This window comes from Myotis brandtii, unplaced genomic scaffold (assembly GCF_000412655.1).
Source record: "Myotis brandtii unplaced genomic scaffold, ASM41265v1 scaffold337, whole genome shotgun sequence".
NCBI lineage: Eukaryota > Metazoa > Chordata > Mammalia > Chiroptera > Vespertilionidae > Myotis > Myotis brandtii.
Window position 1 is genome coordinate 213,310 of NW_005362996.1, and position 13,986 is coordinate 227,295.

The 13,986-nt window shown below is 37.1% G+C and overlaps 2 protein-coding genes and 1 pseudogene across 2 annotated transcripts in view; 2 read left to right on the top strand and 1 right to left on the bottom strand.

Annotated features, from left to right (window-relative positions):
* KLRF2 (killer cell lectin-like receptor subfamily F, member 2) overlaps positions 1-7,918 on the bottom strand; it is a 10,903-nt gene extending 2,985 nt beyond the window's left edge. The window contains exons 1-5 of the mRNA XM_005871346.2: positions 7,599-7,918; positions 5,165-5,263; positions 3,405-3,452; positions 1,472-1,620; positions 1,088-1,203 (exon numbers count right to left, since the gene is read on the bottom strand). Coding sequence (XP_005871408.2) covers positions 1,088-1,203; positions 1,472-1,620; positions 3,405-3,452; positions 5,165-5,263; positions 7,599-7,686 — 500 coding nt within the window. The 5' untranslated portion in view covers positions 7,687-7,918. The remainder of the gene's footprint in view (positions 1-1,087; positions 1,204-1,471; positions 1,621-3,404; positions 3,453-5,164; positions 5,264-7,598) is intronic.
* Positions 1-13,986, top strand: part of CLEC2B (C-type lectin domain family 2, member B) — a 50,641-nt gene that overhangs the window by 16,135 nt on the left and 20,520 nt on the right. The window lies entirely within an intron of this gene.
* LOC102253593 lies at positions 13,037-13,683 on the top strand (annotated as a pseudogene).

A 13,986-nucleotide genomic window follows, 5' to 3' on the forward strand; every position in this document is an offset into this window, starting at 1 on the left:
GTGTGCAGGAGGCAGCTGATCGATGTTTCTCTCTCATCGATGTTTCAAACTCTCTATCCCTCTCCCTTCCTCTGTAAAAAAATCAATAAAATATATTTTTAAAAAAGGTAATTGGATGTTACAATGGAAGTTTTGGTAAAGACGTAATACATTAATGGGAGTTACAAAGCAGTAACATAGAAAAAAAAAGAATGACTTTTTAAAGTTAAGTAAAACTGTTTTGATAATGTTAACTTCCTTTTTTAACTTCCATAGTGTAACAGGACTCAGAAAATGTGTAGTTAGAATATTTTTGGAGAAAGCTATTTTCTTAACTATGTTTTTTAGTTACTGATTCTTGTTTAAAATATAAAAACCAAACACCATTATAACCATCTGCACATCATTTTTGTTAAATAATTAAATTAAAGCTTTAAAAGAAGATGTGTTACCCTAACAATATGTCAGTTTTCAAGTAAAATGAGCCTACATATCTTTTACTAATATTTTCAAAGATTACAATCAAAATAAGTCCAAAAAAAGTGAATAGTACTGGGTGCCTTAGTTTTATATTCATGAAAGACGATGGAGAATAGAAGTATATATAAATATCCAGACTGAAATCACTCTGACTCCATGGCTTTGCTGCAACCTGCCAGGTCTCAGGTGCTCTAATAGTGTAATGTGCAAAGAAAATGAGTGCGCAGAGGAGAACCGGTGAATGTATATGACACTTAAGGATGTTAATGCACTCTTCCATGTGTTACCTTATGTTGTTCACACAAGAACATGGTGAGGAAAGCTTTGTTCCTCTTTTCATACAGATGAACAAATTGATATTAACAAGTTTGGAAGAATTTTCTAAGGGCAGAATTTTAAATTTACACTTTCATATATCAATTCAAGAAGCATTTCTAACTCTACCATATTTCTCAACATTATTTAATTCCTATCTCTCCCTCTCCCCCCAAAAAAGGAGGAGACAGAAAGAAGAAAGGAGAGAAAAATAATTTTTAAAAAAGGCAGGTAAGAAGGAAGAAAGAAAAATCTTGAAACTCAAGGAAAACAGCATCATTACACAATCCCTTTGCTTCAAATCACTACTTACTTTTTTAGTTCCACAAGTGGGTGTTCATTTATCCACATCCATTGCTTTCCTGGGGATATAATGTATAATCCAATCCAACTAGGAAATCCAGGTTTTAAACTCTTCTGTATGAATTTCTAGAGACAAAACAGTATATTCATTCATTCATTTATTCAAAAACATGTCAATGCCTTCTATAGAGTACGGTAATGTGCCAGAGTAAGGTACTTGATAAAGAAAATAATCATTTCTTTCATAAATAATAGCGGTTTTTAAATCATAAACCATAGTAATTATATTAGGGCTCATGGATGTTCAAACCAATGACCATAAACCACCCACACTTTTTAGAATTGCACCTAGAATTTTTCCTTGGGCACTTAGACCCTGTTTCTGCCTCCTCACCAGCTCTTTCAAATTGTGAATCACGGGCAAATGTGCCTGGAGCTTTGAACAATCATGCTGACTCTCATTCCAAGTTTTAGAAAAATTTGAAAACTTGTAACACTTCCCTTCATTCAGCAGCCAGTCATTTGGGCATATATAATTATTTCCTGAAAGAAAATGTATGAAGAAAAAGTTAAGTAAAGTCTACAGTTAATAGAGAAAGTATGAATAGTATCTAATGTGATTGACTGGAAAATAGACCATTACCAATTCACTTTTTTGATTAAAAGGCAGCTCTATTAGTAGAATAAAAATGAGATTCATTCAGTCATTTGTGTCTTTCCAGTACTGGGGGCAGGGTTTTGGGTGACAGGGTTTGGGAAGAGCAAAGCTTGTAAAGTCTGACCTCTATAGTTAGAAGAAACAAATGTATAATATTTTGATTGTTTATTATTAATTGAAAAAGTAAAAGCCTGTTGTTTAAGCCCATCTATTATTTGATCCTAATTCCTTTCTCTCAAGGTTTTCTTTACAACTGGCACTTAATTTCTCTGAGATTACTCACCACCACCATTTCTTACTCCATTGCATTGAACACATATATCCTCCTGTGTTTTTCCTTTATACTGTTCCCTTAGCCTTCAATAGTTTTCCCTTCATTTGCATAATCTAAATCAGTGGTTCCTAACCTATTTTTGGCCATGCATCACCTAAGCATCTCTAAAATTTTGATCCCCCCTCAGCCCTGTGACATATCATTCTTATTATTCAAAAGTGAACTCCTATTCACATGGAGGAAGTCTAAAAGGCCTTTAACTTGGTCTAAAAAAGCTTCAAAAGAACATGGCATCCATGAAAGAGAAAAATAAAAGAACAAAAGGACAGTTGAAGTACTGAAGAAGAAATCACTAAGAAATTATTAAAAAATAATACGAAGTGATATGAAAAAATAGCAAATAAAGTTTCAAAACACAATAGAGAACTGAAATGCATAAATATGTCACAATATATATTTATATACTGTATATGAGGCTCCTAGAACCATAAGAAATGCAAAAATTTCTTTGTTAATAACTCATTCTCAAATTGCCCCCCTTAAGAATTAAATTACCCCCCTGTGGGGCATGTGCCCCATATTGGCAACCACTGCTCTAAATTAACTTATCTCTTAATGTTCAATTGTATTTCCACTTCAAAAACAAAGCCTTTATATGTGGTGTATATATACAAAGGAATATTATGCAGTAATTATAGAGAATGAAATCTTGCCATTTGTGACAACATGAACAGATACAGAGGATATTATGCTAAGTTAAATAAGTCAGGCAGAGAAAGACCAATATTGTATGGTTTCATTTATATGTAGAATCTAAAATCAAAATAAAACAAAACTAGACTCATAGAAACAGACCAAAGGGATGGTTACCAAAAGGAAGGGGGTGGGTAGATGGGTGAAAAGGGGAAAGGAAATTTAATAAAAAATATTGTGATAGGTTTTCAAGGTGACAGATGATTACTAGAATTAACAGGGTGACCACATTGTAAGGTATAAAAATGTTGAATTAACCAGTCATAATTTCGGCCACCCTGAAGACATAACATTTAGGTTTCATTTAGCAAAGGATGGGTAATCTGTTTTACTAAAATCTACTGATTTAAATGCTAGTATTTCTAAAAAGTGCTTTCACAGCAACATCTGGACTAGTGTTAGACCAGATATTGGATATCATGCATGGCCAGGTCAGGTTGACACACAAAATTAACCATCACAGCTGGTTTAAACTATACTAGATATTCTATGACATAGTTATCATATGACCATTTGAAAGTTTTAAAAAAACTTGATATTTAATTTGCCTAAATTTATATGACCAGTTGGTTGAAATTTCTTGATTCAAACATAGAGAAGCACATTACAGACGAAACCAACCAAACAACAAACAAACATTACCTGCTAGGCTGCTGATGTTTACATTCTGTGAGAAATCCATTTTTTTATCTGTACTCAGTGCCAAGAAAAAAATATGAGTAACATTTAATAAATAGTAATTTAGGCATATGAGAATAAAAATACTAACATAAGATAAAAGACATGCAAATAAAAACTGAAAGTCCTTATCTTATACTAGGCTTCTACTCCTCTCCTTCCCCAGAATTAGCCATTTTTTAATCATATCTATTTTTTATTCCTTTGAGTGCTAATCACAATTCTAAATATTGCATTCATTCCTTTTTTTAATTGTTGACACTATTATAGATGCCCCCCTCCCCTTTGCCCACCTCCACCCAGGTTTCCTTTTCTCCACATCCTGGCCAGTACTTGTTGTTTGTTGATATATTAATGATAGCTATTCTGGCAGGTTTGAGGTTGTATCTCATTGTGGATTTAATTTACATCTTTCTACTGATTAGTGACATTGAGCAATTTTTCATGTCTGTTGGCCATCTGTGTGTCCTCTTTGAAGAAGTGTCTATTCAGGATCTTTGCTCATTTTTTAATTGGATTATTTGAAAATATAATCCATACTCACTTGAAAAGTTCCTGGTGTTAAGTTGTATAAATTCTTTGTATATTTTGGAAATTAATCCCTTATCAGATATATCACTGGCAAATATGTTCTTTCATACAGTGGGTTCCTTTTCATTTTGTTGATGGTTTCTTTTGTGGTGGTGAAGCTTTTTAGTCAAACTTGTTTATTTTTCCCTTTGTTTCCTTTGCCCTAGGAGATGTATTGGTAACAATATTGCTAAGAGAGATGTCTGAGATTTACTGCCTGTGTAATTTCTAGAATTTTTTATGGTTTCACAGCTTACATTTAAGTTTTTTGTCCATTTTTAATTTATTATTGTGTATGGTGTAATTTGATGGTCTAGTTTCATTTTTTGCACCTTTCTGCCCAATTTTCCAAACACCATTTATTGAAGAGACTTTCTTGACTCCTATGTATGCTCTTGCCACCTTTGTTAAAAATTAATTGACCATAAGGCGTGGGTTTATTTTTGGGCTCTCTGTTCTGTTCCATTGATCTATATGCCTGTTCTTATGCTAGTATCAGGCTGTTTTAATTATATTTGCCTTGTAGTATAGTTTGATATTACATATTGTGATACCTCCAACTTGTGTTTTTCCTTTTCAAGATTGATGAGGCTATTCTTAAACCTCATACCTACTTTTTTTGTATATTATTTTTTGTTATTTCTTCTTATTCCAGAAACTCCCATTTTATTATATCAAGTGTCTTCAGCTTCTCAGTTGCATTATTTAGAAAACTGTAGAAACCATGCATCTATGCATTGGTCTGTTGTTGTTTTTTTAAAGATTGAACACGTAATACACATATTGAATACCACTTAAGGGTGAGGGGAGATGCAGAAGTCCACCTAAAAGGGTTTTCAAATAGTCCCCCCTTGTTTTAACTAGCACATTAATACATTTAAATTATTGTTTTTCAAAGTAATACAAATAAGCACATAATAAGTCAACTTTTCACTGGAAGTTTTTTTTTATAGATGCAGAATAAATGCTTATATTATATTTGAGTGTTTCTTAATTTTTATTAAATTTAAAATAATTTTGTAACATGACATATGGCTAGAAAGTTTAATTTACCAATTTTGGACTATAATGTGGAGCTGTTCTTGATATTAAGAAAAATTAAAGATCAATTTATCTACTAAAATAGCAGAAATAAATAAAAACCCCATACTTACTTGAAAAGTTCAGGCCAATCACTGTTATCAGGTAAATAAGGATCCCGATGCATCCAAATACTACCAAAATGCCATAATAATGTACATGCAGGGCAAAATCTGCAATATTGATTTGTTTTTTCATTAATTTTAGAACTCTTGTGATAACTCACTTTAAACACATTTTCCTGTCTTTGTTAATTGTTTGGTGATATTTTTTATAACTTAGCATTATTTATTAACTTATATGTTACATAAATATATACAATTTATAATGTATAGTATTATGTGTATTACATATTACTATATATATATATAATATAACTATATAAAATTTGTATTGTATATATAGCATAACATTATAAATAATATAACTATATCTTTTACATTCTTTATATTACACAGGATACTATGTAGTATATACTGTATAAATAATATATAATACATATTCTATATTTCATATATTACATATAGAAAAATAGAAATTATATATAATATGTGATTGTGTACTGTATGTATATTGCTATTATAAATGGAACTCTTTTTCTTAATTTCATTTTTGGATTGTTCAGTGCCAAGTGTATATATGTTATGGGTATTATTTATTTTAATGGCTCACTGTAGGAAAGAGAAGAAAGAAAGGAACATTATTGAAGTCCTATTATGGTCCAGTCACTGTAGTGGGAATAGTCACATGTTATCTCACCTTTACATATGATATATTATATATCCCTGGTTTTGAATTTTCAGACAGGAATCAGCGTCAGCCTAAGCAATGTAGATCTCTATTCAATGCTGCATATACAGAACGTTGGCATAGTACTACTTTGGATCAGAGTTGGCAGGAATTGTCTCTTTAAAGAGGAATAAATGAGGAGCCTCCAGAGAATTTAGAATATTATTTAACATGATTATAGGAATATTCTTTCAATCTAGAAGCATTCTAGCCAATTTTCCTTGCTAGTGGCCAAAGAGAAAGTCAAGTAATTTGATACTCAGGTAATTATTCCCCAATATGTATTGGCTTATAAATAAACATGTGCTTAATTTCATCACCATAGTCATACATCTCACAAATAGTTCTAAGTCAGTGATTTTCAACCGAAGTGCTACAGGAATTTTTAAAATATGCAATATCTGACTATTTACTAGTCAGGGGACTTACCTCTTTTCCCTTAGATTGTCAAATTAAAAAATGACAAAAAACATTTTTTGGTGTGCCGCAGAATTTTAATAATTGGTTTATGCGTGCCATAAGATGAAAAAGTTGAGAATCACTATTCTAGGTTGTAATAAAAGAGTGTGGTGAAAAAGGTTGAGAATCACAGTTCTAGGCTATAATAAAAGAGTGCGGTGAAAAAGGTTGAGAATCACTGTTCTAGGTTATAATAAAAGTTATAATAAAAGAGTGCTCTTTCTCAAATCTGGATGTATCTGGATGCTTCATTTCAATTGATTTCTATGGACTTAGTGTATCCCTTTATATCTATAATACATAGTTATAAGATGTGCTGTATGTTGTAAAACTTTTGAAATTTACTACTCAATTGTCTGTATTTCAAAATATATCCCAAGTAAGTTTCTTTTTCTTTTTCTTTTTTTTTTCTGGCCTGTGGATATTTCTTCATTCAGGCAAAAGTAGAAAGACCTCTACTTAGCTAAAAACCCTCAAAATATATTTCTGCACATTATGAGGGAATACCTATCCTAGGCATATTTATCTGCAGTAAGCTGGTTCCATGCTTACCAGGAAGGGAAATTTTAAACTCATTGCCAAATCAATATGTTGCATATTAAACTCATTTATAAAACCTGTAACAGAACTGAAAACAAAACAACCTTGACCAGATACAGCAATCCTAAACAGCAAAGATTAATATTTTCATTTATTTTGCCCTCTCTCCTTCCCAATGGATTATTCTGCCAGTCCCATGGCTCTTTTTAGAAGATTAATAAAATACAATATGTGTATACAAAAATGTCTTTTAAAGCTGTATAACGCTATAGGACCTCTGTTACTCCCACCCTCAGCACTAGATTTTTACCTCTGAGTATAATAAGCATCTTCATACAGATATCATACCCAAGAATTTGCCTTCAAGAATCTTATGTTTTGTAGGAGGAATAATTTTTATGAAAATGCTAACTTTGACCTTTTACTTGAAAGTTACCTTTGTATTCTTATTATACCACACTGAGAAGATTATACATTATCCTAATAGCACTTTGATGGCCCCATGGCTACAAAAGTACTGTGGGAGTTTTTTGCTTATTTTTTTATTGTTGATGCTCAAATGAGTCTAAATAACCTATCTTAGGCAACATATGACCATTTTGTAAAATCCCAGAATATAGTTAATTTTAATACTTTAAAATTATTCAAAGATAAGTGTCTTCCTAAGAGAATAATACAATTTTAAACTGGAGTCTGAGTGAGAAATAACAATATTCCTACCTTTAGATCTCTGCCGGGATTTGAAGCGATCCTTGAAATTCAGCTTCATGTAGCCATCTTCAGTCTCCATCTCCTCAAATATTTTCATGTGTGATTACCCAGAAAATGGTAAAAGAAAATAGAGAATAGTTTCAGCCTTGAATGGATATTCCTGCTAGCACGATGTACCAAAGACTAAAAGGAAGTCCAAAAATAGTCTGACCACACAGGATGTGTTGGTGAATGAAATGGATAGGCATGTTAATTTCTGAGTAAAATTCTGTATGCTGCAAAGTAAAAGTGGGTATTTTGCTTCGTTCTTTTCAATAAATATTTATTGAACCCTTTCTATGTACCAGTCATTTGTGTGTAGTATATTAGGAAAAAAATGAAGAAGACAAACATACTGTCTATCTTTATATTCTAATGAGAAATCCTATCTAATAATAGACAAACATGGTAATTAACCGTACCTCCAACATGCTTCCCATTGGCTAATCAGGGCGATATGCAAATTAACTGCCAACCAAGATGGCGGTTAACTGCCAACCAAGATGGCGATTAATTTGCATACATAGGCACAATCATGGGAGGCGAAAGGGATCTGAAACCCAGGCGGCAGGCAAGAACTAGGGGGCGGGCAAAGGCAGCCCTGCCAGACACCTTTGCCCGCCCCCCAGCAGGTGATTGCCATTGGAAAGCCTGGTGGCAGGCGAGGCAACAACCCCAGGCTGGGGTGCGGCTGCATGCGGCCGGTGATCGCATTGTGGATCGGAGGGAGAGAGAGCCCAGGCGCAGCCCAGCCGGCATCCCTAGACCCCCGGGGCAGGGGTGCCAGCTGGCCTGCTTCCCCGTGATCGCCATGGCGATCGGAGGGAGAGAGAGCCCAGGCGCAGGCTAGCCTGCAATCCCGGACCCCTTGGGGTCTGGGCTTAAGCATTGGAGACACTTTGTTCTGGGAAGCTGCAAACTAGAAAGTCTTGATAAGAAAGTGCTAGAAAGAGTCCAGCTGTTAGCCATTATCATGTTTCTTTTGAACATACTATACAAGGCATGTATAGTTACAGAGAGAGTATCTGCGGAGATTAAAAACCATGGTTACGTTAACGCACACCTACCTCGGGGGATCTGCACTCACTTTTCTCCCACAATGTCTGCTTCCTGCAGCTTTTCTGCTTCATCTGGCAGGCTGCCCTCGGTATCTGTAGTGCCTTAAGCCACTTTCAGTAGTGTTGGAGGATAGAAAATGAAGGGGTTCAGAACAAGTCTCCCCAGAATGTGCCACTTTGGCCTGCAGACTCTTTTGAGCTGAAGACACCCAAGGCCCAAAAGATTAAGACGTTTCCATTAAGGCAGATTGGATACAAGGGCAGGACAGCCAATAATCCACCTGAATGCCAGTGTGTGGCAGTGAAAACATCTTCACACACAAGTATATTGCTGGAGGTAGAATGACATATAGATAACTACTGTTTCAAAGTGATGCTCATTGTCTTTAATAAAATTACATCTAAAGTCTCCCACCCATATGGAAATCATCTGAGCTGAGAAAAAACATATTTGAATACCAGTGAGATGGTAAAAACAATGAAGTATATTGCAAGTTTTCTTAATTCCCCTTTCATTTTTTTAAACTGTAAGAAAAGATTACTATTTTGAGAACTTTTAATCCAGATTTGCAAAACCTCTGTTTGGCAACCAGGGCAGATACTCTGAAGGGCCGGCCTCTCACGGGGCAGCGTTTCCTGAGCAGGCTGCTGTTTCCCTCTCCTTCTCTAAGAAAAAGCCACCAGGTACACATTCCCACATAGGCCACAGGAAAACGATTTGTTCGATTCTTCAACTTACCACATTCATCACGGACTGGAGTCACGCTAGTCTTTCCTTCACACATGAGAGGTGATGAGTGCTGGAGGGGAGAGCCCAGCTTTCGGTGTTAGAATGCAGCCTGTTCAGCCAGCCATCAAGGGATCAGGCAGCCCCGTCGCACTCACTTCTCAAGAATGAAGACCTAGAGTTCAGGTAGGTGTACTAGCTGTTATGTGTGGGGAATACTTGACTGATTTTCAAACAGACACAGGTTAGTACAGTACTTCATTATTTGTGCATTTCCAAAACTGTTCCTTGTGACAAGGAAAGAAGAGAGGCATGTGACTATCAGAACATACCATGTCTCCCGTGTCTCCTAGGGCATGGTAGTTGCCAATTTACAAGGATGCTTATTTCATAAGAAACGGCTGATTATCAAAGCAATTCTAGTGACTTCATCTATAAAATGGGAGCGGGGATGTAGGAGTGGGACCAGATTATTTTTAGGTCTCTTCTGTGATTCATTTAGAAAAAAAAAAAATTTAAAAAATGACATATTGCATCTTTATTTTAAAAAATGTGATTCTTACTTATTCCTTTTCCTTCACAACCCAGGAAAACATTTTGTATCACTGAAGTCAGGGTGAGTCCTAGGATTTACTTTCCTTGAGTCATCAATGTATTTTTTTTTTTTTTTTTTTTTACAAAACAGCCTTCCTTCACATACCTCTGCATGTGAAGATTACTCTGGATCAGTTATCAATCATGGGCAATTACTTAACCTCTCTGTGTCTTTGTTTCCTCAGCTGTAAAACAGTAATAATATTTATACTTTATAGGATTATTGTGAGGATTAAACAATTTGATATATGTAAAGCTCCTTAGATGAGTACTTGGTATACCGGTATAGTGTAGTGTGTATTGTTGTTGTTGTTATTATTATTATTATTATATTACTAGAGGCCCAATGCACAAAATTCATGCAAGGGGCTCGGCCCTCACAGTTGCGGTGGCTTGCCTCGGCTCTCCCAGCCGGAAGGACGGCTGGCTGTCCGATCTAATTAGCATATTACATTTTTATTATTATAGATCATCAAGGTTTTCGGAGTCTTTACCATTTACTTCTGGCTCTCCTAGGTGCAGGGTAGGGAAGCAGTGGAGCAGAGACATTGAATTTTAGGAAACACTACAACCTTCTAGGATCTTATAATCTAATACATGCAAAAAATGACATATTGGGAACTATCTATACTAATAAAAGGGTAATATGCTAATTAGACTGGGAGACCTTCCAGGAGACCTTCTGGACATTCTTCTGGACAAAGCCATGGTGGCAGGGCTGAGGTAGAGGCAGTTAGAGGCCAAGAGGGGAGGGAAGTTGTGGGTGATCAAGCTGGTGGGGGGCGGGGCCATTGGGGGTAAGCAGACCAGCAGGGGGTCCAGTAGGGGGCAAGCTGTCCATCAGTGGGGGTCAGTTGGAGGTGATCAGGACAGCGGGTGGGGGGGCAGTTTGGAGTGAGCAGGCCAGCAGGGGGACAGTTGGGGATGAGCAGGCCAGTGGGGAGGGAAGGTAGGGGCGAGCAGGCCAGCAGGGGGGCAGTTTGGGGTGATCAGGCTGGTGGGGGGGCATTTGGGAGCAAGCAGACCAGTAGGCAGAGTGGTTAGAGGCAATCAGGCAGGCAGGCAGGCAGGTGAGTGGTTAGGAGCCAGCAGTCCTGGATTGCGAGAGGGATGTCCGACTGCCGGTTTAGGCCCGATCCCTGTAAAATGGCAGTAGGACATCCTTCGAGGGGTCCCAGATTGGAGAGGGTGCAGGCCAGGCTGAGGAACATACCCTCCCCAGTGCATGAATTTCGTGCACCGGGCCACTAGTAAGTATATAAATACCAAACAAAGAAAACTAGTGCTTGGCTAGATAAGAGTAAAACTTTTAAAGGTTACTATCTTTACCACACGTCAGTGTTGTGCATGCATACACAGAGGAAATTAGCACTTTTTAGTGGCGATTGGTAAATCACAGGCCAGCGGTGAGGAGCATACAATGAGGGCACGAGGAAAGGTAATATCAGGCCTACATTCAATCAGTTGTCATAACAGTTATTTTAAATAATTGTCCAAAATCCCTAAGAGAGGTATGGCTATGATGGTCTGAGGTGACTCTCCAAGAAATGATCAGTGTAGAGGCAATGGTAAATTGAATACAAGGGAGATGAAGACAACATACTATGAAGTCCTTATGGTATGACAGTAGATCTGTGGGCAGGAAGTCAAATTCATTATTGGATTAAGAGTATAGCTTATTAAAGCCCACTGTTGCCTTCTTCAATGTGATAGTCACAATGTAATCTGCCACCAAGCTAGCCTGCTGTCCCTCTCAGAATTGGTATCTTAACTGGGACACAGATTTGGCTATTGCATTTGACACATCGGGCACTCAGTTCCAGGGCATCCTTGGGTAGTAGAAGACAACTTTGTTGATCCCATGCATAGGACTCATTTCAGTTGCATGGCCATTCTGTATTAGTCCATTGATCAAACATCAGGATGTCTGGAGAAAGAGGCTTCCTGATGCTCACACCACATACCATTCTGTCTACCTGATTACTGAAAGTCTCCTCCTCAACTCTGGTTATCAAAAATTATGGGTATTTACATAGGAATTAATTTAATAATCGGTGTTCATTCTGAATAATCCCTATGCATACTTCTCCCCCAAATCTATTTGTCACTAATGTTCTAGTTTTGTTCTTTTTGAGTTCTTGACCAGCCAATGAACCCGTTAATCTCTGAATATGAGTCATTTTAGATTTATATTGCTAGATACTCATCTTTCCTGCTAGATGAACAGCCAGATATATCACCCAAATGTCTGTTTAACTCAAAGATTTAATTTAACTCCACTTGTCTTTCAAGGGAGCCCCCTGAATGGGACTATAATGTGGAATCTATTTTTAGCAGTCATACATTTCACATTCAGTGATAAAACTTTTCTTTTTACTTCTCCGCTATGTGATCATATGGAACCCTTTCCCTCTCCTGCACCAAGTCTATGTACATGGTTCAGGTGAAGAGAGAAAATTAGTACAGAAATATACCATGGGAGTTTGAGCCATCTGCTCATGCAGTTTACTGTACCTTTTTGGAATTGCTCAGGCCTAGCCTCCAATATGCTCCTTTTGAGTTTATGATAAAATGCTGCTGTACATTTTAAATTTTAGGATCTATTAGGCCAAATTGGTCCCATGAGGTCATATTCTTGTTGGTGAACAAATATCATACTAAAGTTACAGACTCTACTGCTTATTCTTCACCAGGTACAATTAGCATAATGTCATTAATGTAATGAGTCTATTCTTTATAATAGCTATATCATGTTCTGAGATATGTCAAAATGATCTAGTTCTCACTAAGATATCTTATGGCAGAAATCAGGAGAACTGACATATACCTGGGCAAAACAGTAAAGAAGTATTCTAATGAAATTCCATGATAAGATTGTCTGCAAATGGTGGAAAATATCTGTAATACATGTATCTGACAAAATGATTGCACAAATTTTCATGCATTGGGCCTCTAGTGTATAAATAATATAGAATTGAAAAACTTTACAATATAGTTCAGATGTGGATTCTGTATGGAGCAGTAAGAATATGTGGGTTCCTACGGCTGCCCGGGAGAAGAGGGCCTCCCCAGCAGTGCCAGGCGCCCCCAGCAGGTGGAAGGCATCAGTAACATCTGTGGTCAGGTCTTTTGCCAAGTTTGGGAGGCCCCTGCCCAGAAATATGGTACTGCAGGTCACTCTGCCACTGCTCCTTATTCTGCTGCATCTAAACAGAATCAACTGGAACCAGTAGGAAAGGAATTGTTGAGAGTAGCACAAAGAAACACAAAATGGCTGCTTCAGTTATGACTCCCTAACGTAAAGTGTTCTATTCAAGTGCAAAACCTAAATGACATGACCTCCAAAGAGAGCTTTCTCTCCCCTCACATCCAACCTGGGTCAATTTGCCTGCTGAAAATGGTTGCTAGGACAATGCCGCAGGAGTCATTTCTGCCATTTCTACCATGATGAGTGTCTACCATGGAGCAGCACCTCGTACAGTGACCTCTGAGTCTCCTTTAGATGAAGCCACTCATTCTGAATCAAAACATGGCCCTGAGGAGCTTCCTAAGTAAAAGCCGAATATTGAAATTGAAAGTTAAGATTGATCCATCAACTGTGGGTGGAACTGTTGCCGAAGGAAATAGGGTTCTTCCATGGTATGTGAGGGAAAGCATTTCAGGGATTCACACATAGGAAGATTAGAGATATAGTGGCAAGATTTATTGGAATGAAAACAAAGGACTCCATGCCCAATGTCCTATCTAAGACCAGGTGGCTTAGTTCCATCTCACTGAGAAGAAGTCCAGCCTCTGGGGCCACAGGGCCAAAGCTGCCCCACCAAGCCCAGGAGGAGGGCCCGGACCCAGAGCAGCTATGCCATTAACCCAGTATCCGAGGCATCCAGAGTCCAGCACAGTCTCTGTTCCCATCCTGCCCATGTGGCTGCTAAAGAGAGAGAGAGAGAGAGAGAGAGAGAGAGAGAGAGAGAGAGAGAGA